Raw genomic sequence first — 12,664 nt, 5'->3', positions numbered from 1 at the left:
TGTCATCGACAACTAATTGCATTTTAATACCCAAATTAAATGGAGAGGAAAGGTACTTAAAGATTCTACTTTTTATGACAGTTTAAAAAAAAAATTAAGATGGTAAATATTATCCTCATAATGTTTTATCCGTTTTTGTAGCTTATCTAACAAAAAGTATCTTACGTGTTAGAAAATCTGCCGGACGTTGTATTAGTGTTCACTTACCGACAATTGAAAGCATTTACGAAAAAATGGTAAATAGGTAACATAAAAAATGATAATAAAAGATTCTAAACACGAATTTGATAAGTTTAGGCCTAATGTTTAATACACGAAACGGTCTACTTTAATTATTTATTTAGGGAAACATTAACCAATTCTCTAGATGTGCAATTATATCAACAATGACCGGTAATTTGATATATACTTTTATAAAATGTGCATTTCAATGTAATAGTTTTGCATTTTATATTTAACTTACATTGAGTAGATTTTGATGCAGTATTAATGTGAACTTTTTTTGTTTATGTTTATATATATATTATATCACTTATATATATATATATATACATATATACACTAAGTTGCTAAAACAGATTGTCGTCGGCATGTTTTGATTATCTTTCCTATATTTAAAACAATTATTTTTGTCTAGATATAATACTACCTGCAAACAAGGCTTCTAATATAAGAAACGAGTAAGTACTAACCCAAGTCTGCATACGTATTCACCACTTCTGGTACAATTAAGTTGGTTTTCAGATAATGTTTGTAAATTTCTACCTCAAGCCAGTCTGTATTACTGTAGAACATTTGCATAATATGCAGGATTCGTCCAATCCACAGCCTAGCGACACTGTAATTTGGTGTATTCTTTAATGTGCCGTTCATATAAGCACGCATTTGTTTAATCTTGGTATTTCCTGTTGATGTAATATTGATAATAATAATAATAATAATAATAATAATAATAATAATAATAAGATAATATTAATAAAAATAATAATAAGAATAATGATAATTATAATGCTCACAAAATAAAATAAATAAATTCATATCAGATGTAAAAGCAACAGATATCAAAATTCATCCATTCCACTTCCAATTAAATGCTTGAACTCACAGTAAGATACTGTGAGAGATACCGACGTTATTTTATTAGCTCAGATTTTAGAATTTGTCATTTTCTCATTTTTATTAAATAGTTTTATAACTAATCTACATTTTATATTTAACTTTTAACGGATTTTAATCAAACTTTGAAATTCTATGTATAATAAATTACTTTTTGCGTTTAACCTTTGCGGCAGCACGTTTAAATGCTTTAGAAAGCGCAAATTTTATAACGTTTATATAATTTAATAAAAAAAATTAAATGCTCCTCATATCCACAACCTACTCCGGATCGTTACCAAAATTTATTTATAACTATTCTGAACAGTTTCATTTTTATCCATTAGTCACTTTTTGAGATACTTAGGTCTGGGGCGTTAGCCCTTAAAATGACCCTTCCCCAACTTCACACCTGAATCTAGATCGTCACTAACATTTAATAATGTCTTTCTTGTAACTTGGTCAAATTTTACAAAACATTCATCCTGATGAATTGGTCAGTTTCTGGTATATCTGGTCTATGTTTCCATTTTAATGGTCATCATAACCACACCTTACTTCGGATCGTCACTAAAATTTAATGTCTTCATTAGATCATGACAAACTATTCCGCAAAGTTTCATTTAGATCCATTGATAACTATTTTGAGATATTAAGGTCTGGGACGTTTAGTATTTTAAATAACCCTCAAATTCACATCCGAATCCAGACCGTCACCACAATTTAATAATGTCCTACTTTTCGTTTCGTTTGAATAGTCCTCATATCCACACCCTACTCCGGATTGTCACCAAAATGTAATGATTTCTTCATTGGACCAAGACAAACTATTAAAGAAAGTTTCATATAGATCTGGGACGCTAGAACTTTAAATGATTCCCAAATTTACACCCAAAAACTTGATCGTCATTTGAATTAAAAATTAAATAATTTCTTCTTTGTAACTTGGGTACACTTTTGCGAAAATTTCATTCAGATCAGTTTATCCGTTCATGAAATATTTGGTGGGACGTTTTTCTTTAAATTGTCCTAATATCCGCACACTACTTTAGATCGTCACCAAAATGTAATCATTTCTTTATTGGATCATGACAAACTATTATAGAAAGTTTCATTTAGATCCATTGATATATTTTTTTTTAATATTTAGGTATAGGACGTCAGGAATATAAATGATCCGGTTTACACCCTAAACCGGATAGTTCTTTCTTGTAACTTGGTTAAACTTCCCTGAAAGTTTTATTCACATCAGATTATCCGTTTTAAAAATATCTGGCATGGAGTGTTTGCCTTCAAATCACTTTAATTTGTCCTCACATCCACACCCCACTCCCGATTGTCACTAACTTTTACGCGACACATTTTTGGTATATGGTCTATGTTTGGACAATGTTTGGAAAAGATCCAACAAGCATGGAAAGTGACAAGCATGGAAAAAACCCTATGCAAAAAGATAGGAAAATCTATATGCAAAAAAAAAATCAGAACAAAAGCAATGGCTTTTCCTGCTGTTACTGCTAGGAAAAGCCAATGATGATGATGATGTTATTAAGATACAGTGATTCATGCAAACAAGGCCACTAATGTAAGCATTAGCGTACACAAAATACACCACGACCTCTTATAAACCTTAGCCTTTTGTGGTAAAATCATAAAAATGAATTTCCGGCTGAGGTTTTTTTTGTAATTAAAAAAAGAACAGTAAAGAATAGTAAAGAGCTAATAACAGTTTACTGAAATATATGTATAAATACTAAAATCCAATAGGCCTATCTTAAGACCAATAATATTTTACTCCTTGTTAAAATAAAATGTATCTTCTTTCTTGTTTTAAATAATGTTGGTAATTTTAGGTAATATTATCCTCACCTTTTATCAGTTCCTCTCCATTCATATACCAGTATGCCTTTCCAGATTCCTTGTAGGAAATATCGGTGTTTTCTGAAACAATTTCTTGTATGGCAGCTTCGATTTTGTTTGGTAAAACAGTTCCTTCTAAAAAGGAATATATATAGTGTCGTTGAACATGTATTCACAAAATTATCAATTTCATATACATTAATATACATTTATTTTCTCAAGCGTTTCATCGTCACTGTACAAATGGGATAGTTAACATCTATAATATACATCAAAGATAATGAGAAGATGTTCTAAAACAACAAAGTATGGAAATATAATAAAGCAACTAGTCTGCGTAAATGAATAGCCATTCGGAATAACAAATATTGTAAGAGAACAAATGAGTAAAATGATGTAGGTAAGATGGCAAACCTAAAAATAGTCTAAAATAGCCTATTAATTTAAAATAAATAATTTGACTAAAATAAAATAAAAATAAATATATAAACATAAATGACAAACCTATTGTACATATAGTCTAAATTTAAAATCAATAATTTAAATAAAATTAAAAATATATAAATATTATATTTGAATAATTATTATATATTTATACTATACATATTAATAAATTAACCTGTTTTTATATTTAATTTTTTATCTATTTTTCAATTTTGCAATAATATAATGATTTTTATTCGTAATGTAATTGAATTAGTGTATTTCTATTGTAAGTAATTATCTTTTTTTACTGTATATATTAATTAAGTACAAAAACAAGATATTCAATTAATTTGTGTCGTCATTTTGCACTTGTTTAATTAATCTTATTAAGCATTTGTCACTGGAAGATGAATTTCCTTTTGTATTTTTTACGAGAAGGACAATAAAGTTATCTATTTATCTATCTATCTATCTACCTACCTATCTATAAATAAAATTAAATAAATAAAAAAATTAAGATAAATATATAAACATAATAAATAATAATAAAAAAAATCCTCATGAATCACGGCACAGTGCTTCTAATTATTCGGCGACGTACAGTGAGGGGAGCAGTCAACTGAAATTGAAATTAGGAAATTAACATTGTCAGACCGTGGAAGTTTGAGTATTATTTGTGATTTCGATTGTGGATGTGATTGATAAATGTTGCAATAAAGGGTTAATCAAGAGTGAATAGCCGTCATCTGAAATGAACAAATGTGTACGTTGATGATTAATTTGAAAAATAAATCAACTTTTTCCGACGACCGCTAAGATATGGGAGACTTGTTCAACCTAATTTGCATGTTCCCCAACATGCTATTGAGGTGTGATTTTTGAAATTTCATATCCTCGTCATTTGTACTATATTAAAAAGAATTCAATTTGTTTGTAATTTGTTTGACTTTAAGTATTGCATAAGCTAGTAGCCGTTATTTGTAATTCAAATCCATGCTGTTTTTTCTGGATTATGAAAATGCAAGTGCTAGTACCTCAATATCCAGTCTACGACCAGACTAGTATTGTTAAGCATACATGATAGCAGTATCCACAAGCTCCTTAAGTCATCAACACTGGCATTTCATATATTTCACCGTTCATATGCTTACTAATAATAAGGAAAACATGACTTAGACAGGCAGATTTAGAGCATCGAGTCAAACAAGTTGCAACAGTTTGTTTTATTGCTGATTCTGGTTCATAAAGTTGTGCTAAACATATCCAAAATGGGACGCAAGTTTCAACCCAGAAGTCGCCTTATTTGCATAAATATGCAAATTAGCTATTTATATTAAGGAAATGTCTAATATTTGCAATAATTCTGTATCTAAGCATGTACTCATGATAAATAACATATTTAGACCCATGTTTTAGGGACAGAAAATGTTATTAGGATATTTGTGAATGATATTTTATGCATATAATTATGTTTCATATGCAAATTAGTTGCCGCCATTACAGGAAAATTGATTTTCTACAATAACTTTTTATCTAAGCATTCAATCATGACAAATAAAGTGTTTATACCTATGTTTCAAGGGTCAAGGCACATTTTTACCCTATTTTTGAATTAATTTTATGCATATAATTATGTTGGATATGCAAATCCCGCCCAGTTGTTTGTAAGTGAACGATTATTAAAAGGTGTTTGTCGGATATTAAGTGTTTTACAGTTATACATAATCTAACGATATCAGGTGTGATCCATTTCATTTTATTTAGCTTAAGTAAATAAAACTAATATACAAGATAATTGTTGAGAAGTAGAAATGCTTATTATTATGGTCCCCCTGTATGTTTTTGGTGTGTCACTGTTTTGGTAGTTGATTTTTGCAGGTACCCATCATACACTACTATTAGGTGGACATATCTTTGTATTATACTTATATACTTTGATTTTACTATAATAACTTTTTATCTAAGCATTCAATCATGACAATTAAAGTGCTTATATAATATAATTATATAAAAATAAATAAATAATGAAATAATAATAAAAACAATAATAATAAAATAATGAAAAAAATAATATGGATACTTTGCTTGACATGATTGAATACTTAGATGCAGAGTTATTGCGAATAATCGATTTTTCTTTAATGGCGGAAGCTAATTTGCATAGTCAACATGGCCATATAGGCCTCCTGTGCATATAATTAATTCACAGATATGCTAAACATATTTAATAACCATGAAAACATGGCCTTGGACACTTTATTTGTCATATGCAAATGCTCAAGACACAAATATCTGCCTAAAATCAATTTTCTTGTACTAATAACCGCTAATTTGCATATTCACTATAATTATATACATATGATAATTCACAAATATGCTGATAATATTCCCTAACCTTTAAAACATGTTTATGAACACTTTCCTTGTCATGATTGAATGTTTAGATGCAGAAATATTACGAATACTCTATTTTACTTTAATGGCGGAAGCTAATTTGCATATTTATGCCCCTTGAATCTGCCACTAAATTACTCATCATAAAAAGTTTTTAAAATTATCCCTTTAGTCATAATTATGCCCGCATATATATTTCGTGCAAACTAACATTCATAAAAATACTGATTTATTATCTACTGATTAGCTTGTAACGTATTCAAAATTCGAACCATGAAAAACAAATAGGCCTAAGATAAGTCATTAATTTAGTCTTTTTGCATTTACAGTACTTCTAAAATCAATCAAGAAGTTTTTGCTTTTCTCCTCTTCTTTAATTTCACTTTTGTGTAAGTAATACTGCGACTGCACTATTGTGAGTGGAAATAATACCGTCTAATTTACGATCGAACAGGACTAGGGAAGTAGGGAGCACACAAAACATTAATAAGCATTTTGATTTCACAAACATAAAGGTGATTTACTTAATTTATCCAGTGGCGGTCACACCCATTCGCGCATACATGGAGGGAGGAACCTTATTTATTTTTCACAAAATAAACTTAACTAGCCAAAGGCAATTAAAAAACCAAGCCAAACACAATTGAAAGAGTAAACGTCATAATTTCAAATGCATAAAAGACTAATAATAATTAATTTATGGGCTAACATAGGCCTACATCCTGTGATCCATCATGTTTAAAAAAGCAATAATTTCACAGTATATTCAAATAAAGGCCCTGCTTTGAACAAACTCCCCCTCGAATAAACGTGCTCCTCCCACACCTCCACATAAAAAAAAGGTCATTAGGAATAAACGCCTCGGGGTGTTTAATTTTCTTTGAATTGTCTCTAAGTAACTATGGACGGATGAAATGGAAGCAACATCTTTTTCAACATTGAATTAATTATCAATGGTTTACCTTAATGGAATTAAATTAACTGCTAATTAGGGATGTATATAAGCCATGCATAAACACTTTTTAACATTAATCATGTACATTTACCAGTAAACGCTGGCTCCTCAAAAATCAACTGAACAATTATGCCCCGGGGCTTATTAGAATAAATGCGGTATAATATAATTATTGTATTATATATAAATTTTACTTAATTATCTGACTATAATGCCAAATAATAATATAGAAACAAAGGTATGATTACCAATCAAATTATAACAAATCAATGCATTCAAGTCTAAGAACAATAACATCAATCATTATCGAACGTAATTAAACATGCAGGTGGGTACGATTCGTCTGTTCAACCGCCGCTCTTCGTCGGTTGTCCTCTCCTGGTTCCTGTTGGTTTCGAGATTGGCGAGGCCTTGTCGCCACTCGTATTAGACTCACGATCAGCCAGGGATATGATCGGGCCGGGTTTAAATTAGTCACTTTTTGGTCGAAGGAAATGGTTTGATTTTAGTATTACTCGATGAGAAGTTCATATGAACATCATAATTTATATTAAAATATTGTTTTTGTCACTTTTACGGACTTGTAGCGTGTTTTAAGATGCCTCGCACTTTTGGTACAATACTACAGCTATACTTAGTCCTGCTCGCATGAATTGCAGTTGACGTGGTCACGAGGGTAGATGGCTTGCATTAATATCTGGTTGTTAAACTGCTAAAATGAACTTTAGCGGGAAAAAGTAAAGGAAAATTAATTTTTGGTTTTTCTGAATCAGCATACCCTATAGTGTCTCAGAAAAAAATCCCCATGCCTAGGGTTTGGGCAATTGTTTTTACAGCACTTAGAAATTTTGACCTAAAATACCCTATTTTTAACTATTTAAGATGGGGGTAGGGGAAATAAATTTATGTTTTTGGTCACTTTTACATATACTGTGAATATTAAATGTAACAACAACTTGGCTAAATAGTTACTCATCACTCTCATTTAAAAATTTGATCGGAATGATGACGTTATCATGATAAATTCCAAGATGGCGTTTAATGTAAAAATGTTATCAAAGTACAATATAATCCCAATACAATATTATACATACAGGTCTTTTTAGCTTTGTATGGCCCAAAATTTTGCTTTTAAGCCAAAATATTAGGGATTGGCAATCAAAATAATGTTATATGGATAAGCAAATCATTATTTGTGGTGTGGCAACCTTGTCGAGGCATCGGACGATGGAGTCTAAGCCTGTCAGACGGGAATTCCCCACCTCCCAAGCAAATTTGGAATGATGACGTCAACACACCGAATTCCAAGACTACGACAATCAAAATTAAAGGAAATGTTTACCTATTTAAATTTAATCTTTCTACACTACATTTTTCTTCATCATCATTAGTATACTATTATGTTGTTACTCTATAATATTATTAATATAGTATATCATTATTCTTATGCGTTTAAAAAAATGTATAGTACTGTTATTCTTAATATACTGATGTCATTATTATTATTATCATCATCATCTTCCTTATTGTCATCCCCATCCTCATTATATTCCCCATTATAAGGAGGATGTTGATGATGATGAGGAGAAGAAAGATGATGAGGATGATGGCGAGGAAGAAGATGATGGTGATTACGATTGATGATAATGGTTGTTGATGATAATGATTGTGATGATGGTGATGAGAATGATAGAAAATGATTGATGAGAATGATGATGATGATGATGATGAATGATGAGAATCATCCCTCTCATCCTCACCCTTGTCATTATCTTCATTCTCGTCGTCCTTATCTTCATCATCCTCATGATGATGGTAGTGACTGATGATGAAGAGGATAATGATGAAAATGATGATAGTAATGATGGCGAAGATTATGATGATGATAATAATGAGGATGATGGTAATGATGATTATGATCATGGTGATTAAGATAAGAATGATGATGAGGAGGATGAGGATGATGTGGCTGAGGAAGAGAAGGAAGATGATGAGGTAGATGATGATGGATGATGATGAGGAAGAAAATGATGCTGATAAGGATGGTGAGGATAATGATGACAATAAGGAGAAGGATTAGGATGATGAGTTTGATGATGATGAAAATAAGGATGATGATGATTATGATTGATAATAATGGTCGTTGATGAGGGTGATCGTAATAATGATGAGGATGATAGATGAGAATGATGTTGATGAGGTTAATGATGACGAATGATGAGAAACATCCCGTCTGCCCCTCATCCTCATCTTCATTCTTGTCGTCCTCATCCTCTTCATTATCATCCTCATGATGAGGACGATGATTGATAATGATGATTAATAAGGATGATAATGACAATGATGATGATAATGAGGACTATGATGATGAATGAGTGATGATGATAAGTAGGATAAGGATGAGGTTGATGATGATGAGAATAAGGATGATGATGGATGAGGATGATTAGTATTAGTAGGATGAAGGTGATGATGTTAACAATGATTGGTGAGGATGGTGATGAGGGTGACGATGATGGATGAGGATCAATGCCATGGCCAGGATTTTCAAACGGTGTGGGACAATATCAGAGCGGACACACTTTACGTGTAAATTCAAACAATTTGGACCCATTTTACGCAAAAATATGAAATATCTGGACCCATTTTCTTAAATTTTACCCATATTTAACTAAATATAAGGTATCTGGATCCATTTTATGCAAAAAATTACATAATTTGGACCTTTTTTTTAAAAAATGTGGACCATTTTTTGTGGACCCATTGGAAAAATGGTGTGGGACTGTCCCAACTGTGCCAATAGCTGGCTATGCCATTGATGATGATGAGGATGATGGATGAGGATGAATATGATGATGAAGAAAATGATGAAGAATGAGGAGGATGAAGATTATGAGGATGATGATAACGACGATAGATGATTGATATGGACGTGATGAAGATGAGGACGATGACGATGGAGGAGTATGATGTGATGATGATGATGGTGATAGTAAGGATGATTATAATTATTAGAAAACAATGAGAATGATGATGACGATGACGAATAGGATGAGGATGATGATGACGGATGATGATAATACTGTAATGATATCAATAGTGGTAATAAAAATATTATAAATAATATTATTATATAACAGTACTAACAATGTAATTCATTCTAATATTAAAATATAATTTTTATAATAAAACAGAAATACAATACAGTAATATATACATATTATTATTAATGATTTCAACAATAATAAATATAATTTTAAAAATAAAATTTTATATAATAAAACAGAAATACAATACAGTAATATATACATATTATTAATGATTTCAACAATAATAAATAAGCATAATACTACTATTAAAATAAAATTTTAAAATATAATATTAAAATATAATTTTTTATACAGAAATACAATACAGTAATATATACATATTATTCATGATTTTAACAATAATAAATAAGCATAATACTACTATTAAAATAATAATATTTATATATATTCTATATGTGATTGCTTTGATGAGATTGTATTTTGTACAATAGAAATAATAGTAATAATAATAATAATAACCAGAACCCTGCGGGTGTGTACGTTCCTTTGTACGTAAACGTAGTTTAGAGGGATATGTAGTCCAGTAATGGTTTCTAATGTTTTTACGTACACCTACACCCCCATACAGGTCCGTCCATCAAATGCTGTATATTTACATACCTGCCAACCTGTCTCTTATACACAAAAATAGGGACGCTATTCATTGGTGACAAAAAATTAAGATGGCAATTATATCCTAATTCCTGTACAGTTGCTTCAAACAAAACAAGAGTTACTTAATTTCAAGTGTACTGTTTATTTACCTCACAACTAAGAAAAAATATTTTAAGTTACATTTTAATCAGTAGGCTTACAGACTTCACCATGAAGGGCACGGTATGTTGCTTGTTCCGCTAGATCTCATTGGAGTCATAACGTCAATATTTATTCGAATGACACTTATAATCTCTGTTCAACATTTCCAGCTTGTGTGTCATTAAAGCACTTTAAGTTTTTGTTGTCACATGGCCGGCGGAAGCGGGGGGCCGGGGGCCCGGGCCCCCTCCCCCAATTTTTGGCGAAAAATATATAATGTCTGAAGATTTTTGTATGATCGGAAATGCAAAAAAAGAAGGAGGGAAGAAGGAGGAGAAGGATGGGAAAGAGACCAGTACCCGACCGAGTAACATTTTCTCGCAATTCACATCGGCGGATCTGGGGGAGGGGGTCATGGGTCCTGACCCCTCCCTTGGGTAACAAAAAAGGGGAAAAAGAAAAGAATTCTAGACCTACATTTTCAGGACCCGTGAGCTGATTTTTTTTTTGTTGCTATTAGAAAATTAGAATTTTGAAGAACATAAAATTCATTAAAACACACATCAAATGTCTGGAAAGCTCAATTCTCGCCATCTAGGAATCAAAATTTTCCTGGGGGAGAACCCCCGGACCACCCTTTCTTTTTGGGATTTATCGATTCATGGAAAAAAGAATACGCTTGCAACTACTCATTTGTTTATGTATGTATACACACATAAAATAAAAAATGAGAAAAATTTACCTGACATTTTTAAGAGGGGAAAACCTTGAATTTTGAAGAACTTTAAAAGTCATTAAAAGACATTTCAGAAGTCAGATAAGCTCATCTCCCGCCATCTAGAAATCGAAATTTTTCCGGGGGAACCCAGACCCCTTTTGTCTTCGGAGTTCATTGATTAATTGAATCATTTTCAATGGGGGGGACCTTGAATTTTGAAGAATTTAAAAGTCATTAAAAGACACTACAGAAGTCGGGAAAGCTCATTTCCCGCCACCTAGGAATCAACATTTTCCCGGGGGAGGAAGAACCACAGGACCTCCCCCACCCTCTTTCTTTTTGGGATTTATCGATTCATGGAAAAACTACGTATGCAACTTACTTAATCTTTTTTTTATGTATGTATACACACATAAGGCCTATTTACTGAAATAACAATGGGGAAAATTATCTGACCGTTTTCAAGAGTGGAAAACCTTGAATTTTGAAGAACTTAATTACTATTAAGTTCTTCAAAATTCAAGGTGTTCCCCTCTTGAAAATTATTATAATGAATCCCCCCCCCCCACGCTTCCGCCGCCCATGGTAAACCAGTAAAATTACACAGCAGTCGTAAACAAAAAACTTCATAATACTGACGACACGTACGTTTTTCTGTGTTTAAAGTACAGTAACTGTGCACAATTAGTTTTTTTCTGCACCACTTTCTTTTCGTTTTTTTATATATAGGCCTAGAGGAATTTCATTTCCAAAATATTAAACACGTTCGATCCAATACCATTATGTAAAGACCGTGTTCGGTTAGATCACTTTTTTCATTTTTAATAACACGTGCACCTGCTACATTAACACGACAGAGGCCTAACCCTACAGACGATCCCGTAAACAATCGGTCAACTACACCAACAAGGTATGCATTATGGAGCTCGCTTACCCTCTCGCGATGAAGAAAAAAATGTCGGCAAAGTTTTTCCGACGCATGCGCATATCGAAATTTTCTCCTAAAAACGACTCAAAAATGGTGGGAGGGGTATGTTTTATCGCGTACGTCCTACATTTCTCATCTAACATAAAAACTACATGTCCACCAGTTACTATGAGGAAAACATTATACCCACCGTGAGGCACCGTTTAGGAGCCTATTCGTTTACAATCCCGCTGCTCACTTTGCTCACACACATGTTCGAATTATCCCATTAGTTCCTTGTGACCTTAAGGTCACAAAGGAACTAATAATATAATCTTACAAAAATAACCCATTTCTCCGCCAAGATGAACGCCATCTTGGAAAGTGACATCATGATCATTTCAATTAAAATTGATAAAGACAGTAAAGAGTAACTAGTTAACTAAGTTTATTGTCAATTTTCA

General features: G+C 31.7%; 1 protein-coding gene across 1 annotated transcript in view; it reads right to left on the bottom strand.

The window, feature by feature from the left end:
- Positions 1 to 687: 687 nt before the first annotated feature.
- The window catches only part of LOC117102693 (von Willebrand factor A domain-containing protein 7-like), a 17,698-nt gene continuing 5,721 nt past the window's right edge, over positions 688 to 12,664 (bottom strand). Inside the window, exons 2-3 of the mRNA XM_033243078.1 lie at positions 2,965 to 3,090; positions 688 to 905 (exon numbers count right to left, since the gene is read on the bottom strand). Coding sequence (XP_033098969.1) covers positions 688 to 905; positions 2,965 to 3,090 — 344 coding nt within the window. The remainder of the gene's footprint in view (positions 906 to 2,964; positions 3,091 to 12,664) is intronic.

The sequence above is a fragment of the Anneissia japonica genome, unplaced genomic scaffold (assembly GCF_011630105.1).
Source record: "Anneissia japonica isolate Jap-2015-1 unplaced genomic scaffold, ASM1163010v1 scaffold287628_len271844_cov180, whole genome shotgun sequence".
Classification (NCBI taxonomy): domain Eukaryota; kingdom Metazoa; phylum Echinodermata; class Crinoidea; order Comatulida; family Comatulidae; genus Anneissia; species Anneissia japonica.
Note: the sequence above shows the minus strand (reverse complement) of the source record. Positions and strands in the feature narration are given on the sequence as shown.